General features: G+C 35.0%; 1 protein-coding gene across 1 annotated transcript in view; it reads right to left on the bottom strand.

Annotated features, from left to right (window-relative positions):
* l(2)09851 (WD repeat-containing protein 1 l(2)09851) overlaps window positions 1-17,771 on the bottom strand; it is a 100,022-nt gene that overhangs the window by 29,023 nt on the left and 53,228 nt on the right. The window contains exon 6 of the mRNA XM_089103681.1: window positions 10,261-10,432. Within this exon, the coding sequence (XP_088959807.1) occupies window positions 10,261-10,432 (172 nt within the window). The remainder of the gene's footprint in view (window positions 1-10,260; window positions 10,433-17,771) is intronic.

Raw genomic sequence — 17,771 nt, 5'->3', positions numbered from 1 at the left:
TCTGTCTCACCCGTCGCACTATTTCTCCACGTCGTGTACAAACCTTAAAAATAATTGAATAAAAAAAAGGTTTTTTCAACAGAAAGTACTGAGCAATATTAAAACTGTAAACAAACAAAAAATTATCTCGTATTTGAGGGCTGATACCCCCTCCACAATACCTCACTCTTTACGTAAGGTTTTTAGTGTTTTAAAAAAGCTCCTTATTATAATTAAACGTCCCTAGTCGTCCTTCAACGATTGGGACAAAAAGTCGAACTTAAGCGTAAAGAGCGAGATATTGAGGAAGGGGCTACCCCCTCGAATGCGGAATAATTTCTGATAGTTTTAATGTTGCTCATTACTTTCATCGAAGAATTTTTTTTTATTTATTTAATTTCTGATCGTTTTCCAAATAATGCCTGGAAATCTGCCGGGTATAAATTACTTTTAGTAGTTTATACTAAAAGTTACTTGTCTTATCTGTAACGTCTGTCATTCCCTTGTATTAAGGCAGGCACGTACGCAGGAATTTGTTCCGGGGGGCCCAAATCCTTCAAACCCATTATTCTGTGAGAAAAATCAGAAAATTATGGGAAAATGAAAAAAATCGTGAGATTTCGGGGGGGGGCGGATGCCCCCCCCCCCTTAAGTACGTCCCTGTATTAGGGTCGTTCGATACCTTAAAAAATCACCCTATCTTGTCCATTACAAGCTTTTTCAGTTCGTGTGGCTAAACTCCTCAGAATTGACTGGACAATCTTGCCATAACTTGTATAGCATTGATAAGATATCCGAATAAATGACAGCAAACTAAAAGATGATGCCTACTTTCCTGGAAATTTTAGAAAAAACACAACCTCTCCAGTTTTGTGCTGGAGATAAATATATTCAGATTTAATGAAACTTGCATCATTAGAAAGCGTAATTTTTTTTTTTGATACAACGGAGCAGAATTTTCTTTCTAAAGTACAGGAAAGGGCAGTCCCTAAAAACATTCTAGTATATATGCTTGGAAAACATTGTAAATCAGCTCAAAAGAAGTCGCATTGAATAATTTGACAGCTTTGGAAGTTTCCTATTGGGCTAACTGCTTCGATTGAAACTTTTTCAGACACAGAATGCGAATTATTAATGCTGTATTTAGATTGATCAGACAACATTTTGTTGAACAATTAGCAAAAGATTATAGCCTTCCTTAGTTTTAAACTGGCCTCTCCTTAGCTTTTCGAACTGTTTGCATATACATTTTTAGTATCGAACGTCCTTAAGTCACTTTTCGAGGCAGCTATTTAATTGGAGGCCAGATATTATTGGTATTGTTTATCCTTAAAAATGCCTTAAGGAGTCCCGACAGTTATAATTAATTATTTTTTTTTTCATTAAGTTGAAATTGTAAGAACAGGGGAATGTTTGAAAAGCAAGGCGTAAAATAATTCCGTATATCCAAAGTTGCAACAGAATTTTGAAGTGATTATTAGCAAAAAGTTAGTAATTGTTTAAACTTGACGATGAAAAAGTTGGCTTTTAACCTTCCACTGTATTATCATATTCATTTATGAAACTTTCAAAGCTCTCCGTTAAACTTCATTTCTTAGTCCCTAAAAGGAAAGAACGTCACTAACATTTTAATTTTCTTAGTGGAGAGCGAAAATGAGATCTTTAAAAGACAAACAGGAACAGTCTTTTATTCAAGAATTCAAACGAGAAAAATCTGTAAAACAAAAGTGTGACGCCGGAAATTTAATCTAGAACAAAGTCATTAGTGTAAGTAACTTTTAAAGTAATAATTTCATGGAGAAATTATAATTCAAGAGAGCATTTCCCCCCTAGATTTTATGTCCCTTTCCCCTAGATTTTGAGAAACAGCTTTTTTTGTATTTGATAAAAAAAATGCCTCTTTTTTGGTATTTTCATTGTGTAAAAAAAAACAATTAAATGGCACAAATAAAGTGATTCGTGACAATTCTCTATGTTTGTAGAGCTGTGAAAAACTAGAGCTTTACAGAAAACTGAGGTAGCTTGAGTTTTTAGAGAGTAATTTTTTCCTTTTTTTTTTTGACAAAAGTTTATTGATTTCATGGCAGATAAAAGATGGGTCTTTTATTTTCTGTAGGCTACTAGAGGACTTTTCTCTTTGCAGGTGATACCTAGCTCCCCTCTTGCTTTTTTAGAAGTTCTTGTAGCTGTAGTCTATTTAATTTCAGGCGAACAATTTCTTCTTTGATCCTCTGTTGTGCTGCTGTTTTGTGCTGTGTTGTGTTGTGCTCTGTTGTGTTGTGCTGTTGTGCATTTGCTCCTTTTCTTCTTCGTTATTCAATATTTGACACCCCTGAACAGATTTCTGAGGACTTTGTTCGGTTTCATCCAATCTTCTTCTTTTCTTGTCTGATCCCTCATTTTCGTGTCTCATATGGGTTGGGATTCAGTTAGTTCATCTTCTGTCTCCTGAAATGTTCGATAAACTGCGAAGCAACAATTTTTGTTAAGCTCAAGATTCAACTTAGCTCTTTACTACCATCAGAAAAATCTAGTTTTTATGAACTTATTTTTTTTCAGTTTTATGTTTTTTAAATACACCCAATAACCCTTATAAAAAATTTGCAGTTCTGTCAGATAAAGAGTCCAGCGGGTATATCTCTAAGGACGTTCGATACCAAAAATTTCATTTTGCGAGTGTTAGGCCCAGCGCCCACGGGGCAAGTATTTTGAGACTAGAATTGCGAACCGATTGCACACAAAACTGTTTTGTGACCATGGCCTTGAAATAGAGTTGGGGCCCCTCACAACGCAATTCAGATGAGACTGGTTTCCAATCAGTCTAAAACCGGTTCCGTATGAGCCTCCAGCCGTGGTCGCAGTCGCGTTGCAGTGTGTTGTCCCCCACATTTTAGGGAACTACCGTGTTGATATTGTCCAATTATTTTGGCACTCAACATGTCAGACCAGGAATTAAACGTGAAATTCGTAAAAGTGGAGAAGCATGAAGAGCTTCTTCACGCTTTACAGAATTCCTTCGACATTCTGTAAAATGCGATAGAATTTCTATCGGTTTGAGACAGTTCTTTTGCTGCTAAGAACAGTGGAGACTTTGCATTCTTTTCCCCAGTACGGATGGACCCAATGCTCCCAATGAACCCTACGAAACCTGCAGTACTCATAGTAATCAACTAAGTCTTCCTCGTCGGAACTCAACATAGTTAACCACACTGCACTGCTCAATTAGATAGACACAACTGATCCACAACCAATCGCGTCCGTTGGCGGAGACACGTTTCATTTTGGTTGTAAACTGGTCGTAAACGAGTTGACTAGTTTCCAGTTGACTAGATTAGAAAGTTTTTTCAACACCACGGGGAGCTTCCGAAGCAATTCTGGTATAAACTGATAGGGATTTTTAGATGTGTCAGCAGTTCGAAATGCTATTTTAAAACAAAGGAAACCTTTAGTCTCTTACTAATTGATAAGCAAAACTGTCTAATAAATGTACGTACAACATAAATAATGTACATCCCGCGTCCGCAAAGATTTCAATCAAGACAGTTAGCAGAACAGAAAATTCAAAAGCTGTCAAATTATTCAATAAGACTTCTTTTGAGTTCATTTATAATTTTTTCCAAGCAGGTGTACAAGAAAATTTTTAGGGACTGCTCTTTCCTGAACTCTAAAAAGAAAATTCTGCTCCGTTCAATAAAAAGAACTAAATTTATGCTTTCTAATGATATAAGTTTCATTAAATCTGAATAATCCCTATCTCCGGCACAAAACTGGAGAAGTGGTTTAAGTGGTTTTTCTAAGATTTCCGGGAAAGTAGGCCTCATCTTTTAGTTTTTTATTGTTTATTTGGATCTCTTATATAAGCTATGTCATTTATGGCAAGACCGCCCAACTAATTCTGACTAGTTTGGCCACACAAACTAAAAAAGCTTGTAATGGGCGAGATGGGGTAATCCCTTTAGGTATCGAACGACCTTAAAGAGTTGCCAATAAAAATAAAAAATATTTATGAACTATTGTTTTGCACGAACTATATAGAGATTTTAGAGAACAGGATGATTTTAAGAGTTTTAAACTCTTAAATAAAGTAAATAATATCTTACTCTATCTAAGGTTTGTGTTGAACATTTTTAAGGCATCTGGTTGTCGACAAAATAATTTCTGTTGAATAGATATATAAGAAAATAACTTAAATAAAATTATAAGTATTAAATTGATAATGAACATGAAGGGCCCAGGATTAAGCAATATATTTTTGTTAAGAAGAAAATTGTTAATAAACCTCCCTTTTATCTAACGGACAACGCTGTTGTGCTGGAAGGCCTTATTCATGGTCTTTATTACCTAGTAAATGATGAGTTTAGTCATATTTTGTTACTGAAAACTTGAAACGAGTTTTAGATGTATAGTTGGTATAATCAACATAAGTTTGTGATATACTGTTGCAATTTTTTCTAACAATATACTGCAAGAATTTTTAAATTCTCATATGAAAGTATACTTTCATTATCTTTGCGTCTCGGGCTTCAACATTTTAGGAACAATACCATACTGCTATGAAGAAAACAAGGATAAACCTTGAAAATCCTTCGAGTTCAGGGGAATTGGGCAGCATCTTCCTACTGACTCCAAATGACGGACTTGGGTGCAGCGTCAAATTAGTAACCAATTCATGCACCATTCGAAGGGGTGGGGAAGTAAAACACCAACTGGGAGAAATTTTCTTGGTAACACATTTAGACATTCCTATAGCGTCCCAGTGCCCCGCTAGTGCTGGAGAAAAAAAATATATAAGAAATAACAATGAGACACATTAGGATTATATATGTATCTAGCCTATAGCTAAAATGTACTAGTTATAATATATTCATTTTAGCTATAATATGCTAGGGTTACAACGAAATAATATTTATAATTTTTTTTATTAACAAGCTTTGAATTTGAGTGATTTTATTTCACTGGGCAGGTATTTTTTCTTTAAACTCGTTTCAAATTTTCACTTACTGAGGGGACTGGGAAGAGAAGCATTAAAGGGGGGGGGGGGGTTATCATCCGATAAGCATTTTTGGCCAAGCAGATTTCAGTGGTGCACTATTTATGCTTTCAACCCCATTACTAGAGAAATTACAAAAAACGTTCCATGATGCCGTATGATATCTTATGATGGCGTTACTATGACAAATTTATACTAAGCAAGTGGATGTAAGCATCAGCTTTCTAAATAGCTCTAAGGCAGCTTACGACGATGTTTTTGTAACCTGCCTGTGCTGGAGAAATAAAAAGAATAGAACATTCCATAAATCAAAAGATAATTTTGTAATTGACTTTTACTATTAAGTTAATCATAGATAACAGTATTCAAAGTATTAGCATTCCAAAATCAAAGTATTAGTATTCCAAAATTAAAGTTAAAAAATTTTTATTTATTAGACAGTTTTTTTTTGAGTTTTTTGTTTTGTTTTTACTTACTATGGCAACTGGCAGGGAGAGTATATAAGAGAGCAAATGAAATTGTAATCGTCCAGTTAAGGATGGAGATTAGATGGAGATTATAATGCTGCACTTTTTATGTTTCCCAGGCTTTCACCAAACAGAATTTACAAAAAGCACGTATATATAATCCCGCTTCAAAACCAGCATCTATCTACGATTTTGCAGTCGCTTGCTATTTCTGCTGGTCATTAGACAATTTACGAGACTTGCAGAGGAAGCTGAGTGGGGGGGGGGGGTGGGGGTGGGGGATAACATGAAAGAGAATTGTAAACCTGCCATTTTTGGTGCCATATTACAATGCCAGATGGCATTATCAGGACGAATTTATAAAAAGAAACGCTGAAATAGATATTATCTTATTAATGAACCATTAAGTATCTCCCTACGATGACACGATAGCCTGCTAGTCTTTGTAGGAAAAAGTAAAAAAAAAGATACATATGTGCAAAGCCGTACCTAGGAGGAAGGGGGTTACGAGGTTTGAACCCCCTCCCCCCCTCGAAATTTTTGTCCGACTCATAAAAACGTTACAAAAATACACATAAACAAATTCCTGGTGCGTTTTTTTAAGTTTTTTGTTCCCCCCCTCCCCCCAAACAGAAAATCCTGGATATGCCCTTGCATATGTGTTACCCAGGCAAAAAAAGGTTGTTTTTTTTGCTGTTCAAGATGCGGGATTTTGAATCTCCTGCATAGGTCTTCTTCGGCCATGGTGATTCTTCTTTTAGAACCGCCGCCACTTATCCTCCACCAAAGTTCTGGTAAACTTGGTTTTGCAACAAACTTTTACTATTAATACAACCTGAAATAACAGTTACCCTCCCTGAATCAGCGTCGAATGCCAATTTTTTCTTATTATTATAGGCCGTTACTTTCGGTTACTAAGGGAAGGTTCTCTCTTTACTAGGATGCAGGTATCGCTGCAGCCATGATGCTTATTTGTTGCCTTAGTTGTCTTTACTGGCTCTGGTGTAACATATTGCAATTTTAAGAAAAAATATTTATTCACTTAAACTTTCTATCTAGGGCGGGGGGGGGGATCAAGAGGGGTGTCCAATATAAAGGCATCCAATCCATTTTAGCTACGCCGCCTCCGCTTTTAAGGCAATATAATTTCATCTTGCCTGACTTTACTAGAAATAACGAATTCAATATCCGTCAATCTATCTCAGTCTTGGAAATACAACCGCTTCCAGAATTCTATTTAGAATGAAAGGAAAATTCGAAATCATATTAGGTAAAGCGTTAAGAAATGAAATTAAAAACGATAATAAGGACGTAGATATGCAGATTTAGTTTAAAAAAATGACAGGATTACAAATAGAAATTCCCTCATTCATATTCGAATGAGGGAAGAACCAGTCCAAAAGAAAATGGGAAGTTAGACATTTTGAAGTAAAACGGTTAATTTTCACTATGCCTTAGTTATTTTGCTAAAATAAACAATTCAAATTTGATATTATTTTGGGATCACTTTTTTGCAGCACTCAAGAAGGCAGTAGTACTAATTGGGTGGATTTAGAAAATAAAAGTTTTCTTTGGGGGGGGGGGGTATTGTCATCGAAAAATAAATTTTCGATGGGGGTATTGTCATCGGTATCTTCATCGAAAAAAATAACAAAATTATCCTCTAGATTTCGAAATTCCTTTTGCTCCCCCCTTCCCCATACTTTTGTGAATTGACGCCACTGCAAGCAGGGGTTTAAAAACTAACGTTTATGTTAAGACGTCTTAGTGCTAAACAGGAGGTATGCGTGGACAAGGTCGAAAAGCGGTTAACGCCATAAACTAAGAACGGAGAAACGTGACGAAGAGGATGTTCTACTTATAATATAAACAATCTTAACTACAATGATATCAAAACGTTTTTACGTCAAATGCTCAAATTTTAAAGCTTTTGTGCCTTCTGGAAAATTAAATTAAAAAAAAAAACAAGTTTTTTTTAACTGAAAGTAAGGAACGACGTTAAAACTTAAAACGCTTATCATATTTTCGACCATGCTGAACAAAATGGCTGTCTCAAAATTTTGATCGGGTGACTTTGGGAAAAAATGAGCGTGGGAGGGGGCCTAGTTGCCCTCCATTTTTTTCGGTCACTTAAAGAGGGCATTAGAACTTTTAATTTCCGTTCGAATGAGCCATACCACGATTTTCTAGGACCACTGGGTCGATACGATCACCCCTGGGGAAAAAAAAAACAAACAAACAAACAAACAAATAAACACGCATGCGTGATCTATCGTCTGGCAAAAAATACAAAATTCCACATTTTTGTAGATGGGAGCTTGAAACCTCCGCAGTAGGGTTCTCTGATACGCTGAATATGATGGTGTGATTTTCATTAAGGTTCTATAGCTTTTAGAGGGTCTTTCCCCCTTTTTTAGAAAATCAGCCAAATTTTCTTGATGAGTAGGACTAAAATTGATGAAGCTTATATATTTGAAATCAGCATTAAAATATGATTCTTTTGATGTATCTATTGGTATCAAAATTCTGTTTTGTAGAGTTTCGGTTACCATTGAGCTGGGTCGCTCCTTACTTACAGTTCGTTATCACGAACTGTTTGAACAAGAATCTATCTTTATATAGATTACTTAAGTGCTCATTAATAAGAATGCTGTCTATATCTGCGTGCAGCTTAAAGTAAGACTTGGGTGACATCCTTACCACGAATGAATTATCCAATTCAGTGAGTAAACCCGTGAAGAGTATTTCACTATCTAATCTACAAAATAAAGCACACAGAGTATTTCACAAATACAGCTATATATATATATATATATATATATATATATATATATATATATATATATATATATATATATATATATATATATATATATATATATATATATATATATATATATATATATATATATATATATATATATATATATATATATATGTATATATATATATATATATATATATATATATATATATATATATATATATATATATATATATATATATATATAATTAGAGACCTCTTAACGTAAATGCTTGATAATTCCTTCCGATCACATTATTCACATTTTCTGGATAAACAATTAACAGGTTAGTTAATCATGAATTCTGTTACCTAGCACGCTTCCGAATTGTAACCCTTTTATTCAATAAATTGTCTGAATTTGTTATTCAACAGTTCCGTTTGTTTGTTATTCAACCTTGTTTTGCTAATAGTCTTTAAAGTTAAAAATACTATCGTTAACTTACATATGTGGAATTTTACGTGAGGGGGAAACGGAATGTTCCATATTAAAATAATTTTATTTGCATATCTTTTTTCCGAGTCTTTGCATGTGTAATCAAAATAAACTGATTAGGTAATTTATATAAATGCAGGATAAATTACCACTATCTTGTCAGAGATTATCTCAATTGTGAAAATCCTGACGTCTGAAAAAATGATCGATGTTTGTGTTTATCGATTCAATGCATTTTTGCGTTTTTCATTTATGGACTCGACTCATCAATGAAGGGAAATTGTCGGAGGAGAATTTTCAAATGCTTTTAAATCTAAAAACAGGATCGTTATTAGTATTAGTACGCGGAGGAAAATTTTCAGCAGAGGGTGAGTTTTCCACAGGGCGAATTTTCATTGAATTTTTTTTTTTTAGATCGCGGCAGGACGCGACGGGTAGGCTAGTCCTCGATAACATTAAGTTACAAAACTCTGAGAACTCGGCCACGTCCTCCGTGTATGTCAGTCATGCCCCTAAAGGCCAAATTTTTAAGATCGAATTCTTGACTCTCACTCTTAAGCTGTTTTTCCAGGTAGGTCGAAAGACCACCTCACTCCCTTCCGGACCGGCTGTAATAACGACGGCGACTAAGGGCACATTCACGACCTAATGAAGTAAGACGACCGGGACTTAAGTATCAATCGCCAAGTGAATTTTTTTTTCGGAATTTTATATGTGGATTTCCTCATATGTTTGGACGTGGAGAATGTATCAAAGCTTATTGGATGGAGGGACATACCAAATCAACTTTCGAGAACGTTGTATAGTGTTGAATGGCCAAAACGTTTTTCAGTTTTTATAATTTTCCTCATGTTCGGGAATTTTCTACCGAACATTAGAAATTAAGAATTAATCAACTCCTTAAAGTAAAAATCTCAAACATTTAAACTAGATCAATACATCTCTCAACCTTTCATATATTTGCAGTTTGTTAGAAAGATCACATTAAAAGAAATAATTTCTATAAAAAAAGCTCATCAATTTATGACACACAAATACAAATTAGGAGAGAAAGAGAAAAAAGAAAGCCAAGTTTCTAAAGGTTCTTAAAATGGGTGCTTAAAGTTCTTAAAATCTGTTCAGCACGGCTGCAGGAGTCCTGGAAGTGCACCCAAACACTCCTGACGATAGATTTTGTATATTTTGCCAAAAAGGGTGACTTTACAGTCAATTCGTTCTTTTACATTGCGTGTTTTCCTTCTTTTTTTTTCAAAAGAATATCTCAAGGGAAGACCTTCTTGACTTGAGAATTATTTTCAACTAGCTCTAAGTTAGAACAAAATTTCCATACGCATAAATGATAAAAGAATGCAATTCAGTGAAAAGGCCGGAAACAAGGAAGCAAAATCATTTATTTTGTTCCTTTTGCTGCTACTTAAGCTTATATTTATACATATATGATGTAAGTGACAACCCTGCAAATATTGAAAGTGGTACACTGGGTATGAGGTCTAAATTGTAAGTTTTCAAAATTCATGAAAGTGCCTATTGTCTAGGACTCACAAATAGGACTCTAACGTAAAGCAAATGAAGCAATTTTATTTACCTCTTATCTATCGAGCATGAGGCAAAGACATTTGCTTCGTTTGGAGACCATTGGATGTCTTCTACAGACCCAGAATGGCCTAAATAAGGCCTTTGTTCAACATGCCAAAGGCCAGCCTCCTGTGGTTTCCATACATGGATATTATTTCTACAATCTCCGGTTGCTAGTACTCCTGAAGAAAAAAATATACAATAGATAAACAAATGATATAAAGCATTATACGCCAAATCGGCAAATTCCATAAAACAAGCAACTGGAAAAAAAAATTAAAAAAATAATCAAATATTGGTTTTAACTCTAATGCTTAAAAACTTTTTGGACATTTACGTGCGACATGAAGGACAAGGCTAAATAACACGGAAAAACGTTTAGAGCACAAACTAAAGGTTGACGACGTAATTAGGTTAACACGACGCGTTACTGTACATACCTGGTTACATACGTGTTTCGGAAAAAACAGAAAATTGCCGCGGTTAGAAAAGGATTTATTTCTTTCGAGGGAAGCCTTACACGAAAAAAACCTATAAAAAACGCACACAAAACCTGTTTATATCCATTTCTGTTACGTATTTACGAGTCAGAGGCACATTTCGGGGAGGGGGTCAAACCCCCTAGTCCCTCCCCTTGGATACGGCCTTGACTTAAGCTATTTTGACCTTTGAAAGACTTCTCTACTTCCCCGATTAAACACCATCCAGAAAGAAAAGTTACCCTCGCACAAGACAAAGAAAATATATAAAAAAATCCCTGAAGTAACCGATTTTTAAGGAAGCTACTAAACAACTGCTATAATTTTGGAAAATGGGTAATTTCACTTGTACATTCAGATTGAACAGAAGACAACTTAATTATTGTAAGCCCTCACAGGGAGGATTTCCAGAAAATAAAGACCATATTATCAAAACTAACAAGATTAAGGAAGGAAATGGAGTCAGAATACTACAAGAACCTCAAAATTTCTAAGCCAGGACGAAGGCCAAAAACGAATCTTCAAAGAGCAATACGGGTCCATGTCATTCCGATCTTTTCCAGTTGTGTGTGAAGATAAAAAAAACGACAAATATCGGCTTTACAAAGGTTATCTGCTGACCCTAGGCCCGACTACACATGTTTGTCTCCTCAAGATAGGAAATCTATAGCACATTTTCCACTTTATATCTTCTTTGCCAACTCTATCAAATTTTTTTGTTCCAACGGAAATTTTAGTCCTTATTGGTACTGGGGCTACAGCAAATCTGGTTTGATCAACAATATTTTACAAACGAACGAAATTTTTTCAAAAATAAGCAAAAATAACTGGATTACCTTATGTAACAAGGGGAGTCTCTATGAACTCATTACAAAAGTTTTATTTGAATAGTTTTAATAATTTTGGCCACGTTTTGCATTAGCATTATGATAATTTCAGAAGAAAAACTTTTTCTCATTAATACTGAGTCTCCAAGCAAACCTTATTGCACTCAGGTTCAGACACTAAAGGCCAAGCCAATTCACCACTTGTAACATTTTAGTGATGCAACATTATTCATGAGTAGAACCATATTAGACTACGAAAAGACATTAACTATTACAAGTGCATCTCGAATGACCACCCGTTTAACTTATTTAGATTCTACTTTCAGAGGCAACGCTGCAGCGTTGCCTATATTAAAGGCCATACGGCTCCAATGTTTTATTGATTACTTATTTATTATTATTATTTTCCCAGAGGCACTTCATATGGAAGGGGTCGTCATAGAAGCTTCAAAGGGGACTCATTCGATTGTAAATTGAGTGTTATAGCGTCCTTTCTAATTGTCGAAAATGATTGGAGGGTAGTTAGCCCCCCCCCCCGCCCATCAGTCCCCAAAACACCGTCAATCAAACTTTTGAGATAGCCATTTTGTTCAGCGTAATTGATTTCAGATAGAAAATATGTTTTTGAGGAGGACACTCCCCCACAACACTCAGGGCAAGGGTTTTAAGTTATGCCCTGGGGGCATATTTTTATTGAAGGCGTTGTCGTAGAAACTTCAAAAAAGGCTCATTCGATTGGAAATTAAAAGAGCTAGTGCCCTTTTTAATAGTCGAAAGTGATTGGAGGGCAACTACCCGCCACCCCACGCCCATCATTCTCCCAAACACATCCAATCACAATTTTTAGATAACCATTTTGTTCAGAGTAGTTGATTTCCAGATAGAAAATATGTTTCTATCTTGCCACAACCTTTAGGGCAAGGTTTTCAAGTTATGCCCTGGGGGCATATAAGGTTTTTATAGAAGCCGTTGTCGTAGAAACGTCAAAAAAGGCTCATTCGATTGGAAATTCTAAGAGCTAGTGCCCTTTTTAACAGTCGAAAGTGATTTGAGGGCAACCCCCCCCCCTCACGCCACCTTTTCTCCAAACACATCCAATCAAAATTTTGAGACAGCCATTTTATTAAACGTAGTTTTAAATTCTAGAAATTATGTCCTTGAGGATGACAACTCCCCCACAGCCCTCAGGGCAAGGGTTGTAATTTAAGGATTCTCCGAATCCTTCCCATAATTTCTTATGGAAGGGATGCTCGTATAAACTTTAGAGAGGGCTCCTTTGATTGGAAATTTACAGCTCTTGTTCACTTTTTAAAATACAAAAGAGGTTGGATGGCGACTAGGCCCCCCCCCTCCTCCACGCCAGAAACTAAGAAGATAAAAATTTTGATAGAGATATTTTGTTAAAATAGATGGAAATTCTACAAACAAAAAACTCAAATATCAACACGGCCCCCCACGGCCTAAGAGTAAATGTTGTATGTTATGCCCTTGGGGTATATTAACAATCAAACAATCATTAAATAAACAATCAATGCAAACAAACATACTATAGATATTAATGTAAATTAATAAATAAATTTAGTGCTGATATTAGTGTAAATTAATAAATAAATTTCTGCTGGGTGGAATTTAACGCGGGGGAATTATCACCAGGAAAAGAAAATGTTCTTTGAGGGTGGGGGGGGGGAATTTCCCAGGTATGGGTTTTCCAAATGTGAATTATTCAGGGAGGGGAAGACTAAACCCTTTTAATAATATTCTAAATTTCACATCTGAAAATGACGGGAATAAAAAAGCAACGGAAATGACCGAGAGAGCACTTCAGGTTCCTTTAGACGATTTTGATCGCGTCTTTTGAAAAAAGTCATTTTCAAAAGACAAATTATTTGCATTTGTATTACTTTCTCTGGGGCTGCTCAATTATGCATGTGAGGGGGGAGACTCCCCCCCCCCCCCCCCTGTCTACGCTAAGGTTTCAGTTTTTATTTCAAGGCTTAAAAATGAACGCAATACGATAAAAGTATAACTCAAAATAACATATATAGAATAATATATGCACATAACACGGAACAATTAATCAAAATTGCATACTATGAGTTGAGGCTCACCCAAATGATGGCCCAGGGGGCTCACCATTCCACAATCTATGAAATCAATCCTGCAATAACTAAAAATATAAAGTATTTTTGAGTATTTTAACGTCTTCAACAACTCAAATGGTTCAACATTCTACAGCCCAATGCGTCTTTCTAATCTCCTAAATCGGGATCCGAGGAGATAAGTGAAGTTCTACCCCGTATTGGACGAGTCTCCGACCTTCCCCTCCCCCTCTCCTATTGTACGCGCGAAAGGTTTCTTCTTTATGCCAAGTACGCCGCCCCATCCCAAAAACTTTAATAAGGTAAAGTTTTGTATGGGAAGAACACATAGTAAATCTATTATAATTATCCAATTATAAGGTTAAAATACATACTCTTTGATAGATGCAAAATTGCTTTGGCACACAAAATCCTATTAAGGTCAATTCCAAACAGTCGTGATCCCTTTGTGTCAGCAAGTGAAATGGTGTAAACCCCCTTATTGGAGCTATTATTCCAATCCATTCATTGTTGTCAATCGCCGTCCACAAGTTATGCAAGCTGTCTATTGTTCATATATAAGGTTTTTATCAAAGAGGTAATCGTATACTTTGAAAAAAGCTTCATTTGATTCAAATTAAAATTTTTAGATCCGTTTTTTAAAGTCAAGAATAATTGGACAGTAAGCAGCCCACCCCCCATTCCATAAAAACTTGAAACTATTTGCAATAAAAAGCGAATAAAAATTAATGAAAAAAACTTTCCAAAAATAAGTTTTTCAAAGAAAAGCAAACGCCATTTTAAACTTAAGCTCAGGATATATAAATGCCTGTTAAAATTTAAACTCAAAACAAACAGAAATTACTATTAAAGAATACATGAAATCCAGAACCATCAGATGTTCAATAGACAATCCCAGAAAAAAACATACAACAAGTAATAATATAAATGAATAAATAGATCTTAAAGCGAGTAATGCTTAGATTGAATATGAAAATCAGGCTTGAAACGAAAAAAAAATATGTTGTTATTAAAGTATAAATGAAACTTAAAACGAACAGAAATTAAACAAACAATCAATGCGAACAAACCTACAATATATATTAATTTAAATGAATAAATAAATCTTAAAACGAGTGAAACTTAAATTGAATACGCAAATCAAGTTTGAATCGAATAAAAATAACTACAAACAAGAGTTTGGGTATCGCCTCACTGCAGAAGCTTAAAACCTACTGCGTCATTGGCGCTTTACTGAAAACGAATTATATTACAACTGTTTCCTTTTGAACTTAATATTGAAAATAAATATTAAAATTACAGTAAAATTTTGAACTGATGAGCTTTTAGCAATTAATATCATTATGCATCAAATATTCAGTTTAATTTATTAGCTCTTTTCAAGATAAGTCAAGACAAATATAGTTTCACTACAAACAAAGTTTGGATACTGCCCCCTTCTTTAACTGCTAAAACCTAAAGCCTTCTGCGTCATTGGTGCTTCACTGAAAATGTATTACTCGTATATTACAAATTTATTCTTTTCCAGTTCTTACAGCATTGAAAATGAAAATAAAAATTACAGTGAAAAAAAATCTTGAACTGATGGATCTTTCAACAATTAATATCATTATATTTCTAATATTCAATTTGATTTTGTTTATAATTTCCAATACTGTTCAAGACTCATATAGTTTTATAGCAGGTACCTAATAAATTAAACTGAATATTTGATGTATAATGATATTAATTGCTGAAACTTCATCAGTTAAAAATTTTACTGCAATTTTAATATTTATTTTCAATATTAAGTACAAAAGAAAACATTTGTAATATAATTCGTTTTCAGTAAAGCGCCAATGGCGCAGTAGGTTTTAGGCTTCTGCAGTGAGACGATACCCAAAATCTTGTTTGTAGTTATTTTTATTCGATTCAAACTTGATTTGTATATTCAATTTAAGTTTCACTCGTTTTAAGATTTATTTGTTCATTTACATTAATATATTGTATGTTTGTTCACATTGATTGTTTATTTAATTTCTGTTCGTTTTAAGTTTCATTTATACTTTAATAGCAAAATATTTGTTTTCGTTTTAAGCTTGATTTTCATAGTTGCTATTCAGTCTCTTACCTTTTAATAGCTATTTGTGTTAAAAAAGGATTATATTTCCGAATCAATTAGAGACAAAATATATTTCGTCATTGACATCTGACCGGTGTACAATAGTTCAATTTTAAGCCGGATTAAGTTTGGAATATATTATAATATTAAGAGTGCAGACATATATGGAATTCAAAGATGCCTTTAATGATTGTATATGAAATCTTGATGGACTTTTTTTTTTCCTGGATAATGAATTAATTACGGTTATGTTTTGAATAAAGATTGTTTTGGGCTTAGCTAAGCAAAGTGATAATGTTTTTACTGTCAGAAATTCTTAGTTTCATCTAATCAAACATTCCATTGAGTATTGATGATGAAGTTATTATTAATCATGCAGTGGAGTTTTTTCCTGAAAATACTCTCAAAGATGCTAAGGCTGATTTATGGGCAGAAATATACCCTAGTAATAAAACAGCACCAAGGAGAAAAGGTGATAATGCCTCCGCTCGGCACGTGAAAGATATGATTGATTTGCTTCGGAAGTGTGAAAATGAGGAGCTATCAGTGCCAACATACGTAATTATTTCACCAACTGAAGTGCCTGTAATTCCTGCTGTTGCTTATCATAAACTTGCTTCCAAAATTTGTGCTCTGGCTAGTACCCTTGACTTCATCAAAGAAAAGGTAACAGTTTATGATTTAAATTTTCCGTCACTTCCCATTCCTTATGCTAGTCCTTATACTGAAAGCACTGCCACCGTTATCATTTCAAAAGTGCCTACTAAACTTGACAACCCTTCAAAACGGGTTCATACTATTAATAAAATCCATGGCCATCAAGATATTCACAGCATAAGTCCTTCTGGAGATAAGCTGTTTGTTCAGATTAGTCAATCTGCAGCAAAGATTTTCATTAGTGTAGTTCCAACCGTATTGAATAGCTGTGACGTCAAGATTCACGAAAAGAAATTTCATGGCATTGTTGAGGGGGTGCTCGCTAATTATGAAGCGATAATTTTTAAGAAATGTGAAGGTGTCATCAATGCTGAACGCTTGGGAAAATCCCTGGCTGTGAAAGGTGCATTGGCTGATGCCGTAGCCTAGAGTAATAGCCTTCGACTCATGCTCAAGGTGGGTTATGAACCATTCGGGGTTTTTGAGTTCCTGCGGCCGCCCCGTTGCTGTCATAATTGTCAATCTCCCAACCGCATGAAAACCAAATGCGATAAGCCAACAAAATGCAGCCGCTGTGCCGACTTTTATGTATCATCCCGTGATTCCCCCTGTGTTTTTGATCCAAAATGCGCTAATTGTAGGGGTAATCATGCATCGTATAGCCTAAAATGTCGTATTTTGCGTGATGCCCTGAGCAGCCGTGTGATTCGGAAATGACTGTCGAATTTTCCGTCTCAATCTGCTCTTGTAATATCAATAGCACGAAGTATAAAGATGGCTTATTAAATAAAAAAATGAATGATTTTGACATTTTGTCGCCATCTCCGTTAACTCTCTACGAAGAAGTAGCCACCATGTTGTCTTTACCACCAATGCCCGAAAAACAAAAGGCCGACCTTCCGGGGGCCTTGCATGTGTTATCAAATGATTAGCTACTCCTTTGTCACCTATCTTATTTCATTCCTCTGATGATATTATGGCAATACGACTTGGTCACCTTGTATTTATAAATATATATCTTCCCTGCGATCAGAAACGTCTAGCTTCACTTACTAAGTTTTCTAATACCTGCTCATCCCTTAAAACTCTGTTATGAAATATTGAAAAGCACGGGTATTGTTGGCTAATGATAGGTGACTTCAATTGTGATGTTCATAGTTCCTCCACTCATACCGACTTATTCTTAGATTCGTTGCCTATTGGTTACCGCATAGTACCCAAAGCTCTTAATTACAGTTATATTCATAATAGTGGTGCTGTGACCAATATTGATCATTGTATTTGCTCTGCCGATGTTCCCTGTTCTGTCGTTAGTGTTGACGAAGACGAACGTGATTTTGACCAGATTCCCCTTTCCC

The sequence above is a fragment of the Artemia sp. Qi Xiang Cuo genome, chromosome 17, assembly GCF_049724085.1.
Source record: "Artemia sp. Qi Xiang Cuo chromosome 17, ASM4972408v1, whole genome shotgun sequence".
Lineage (NCBI taxonomy): Eukaryota > Metazoa > Arthropoda > Branchiopoda > Anostraca > Artemiidae > Artemia > Artemia sp. Qi Xiang Cuo.
This window is presented reverse-complemented; position numbering and strand designations above follow the sequence as displayed.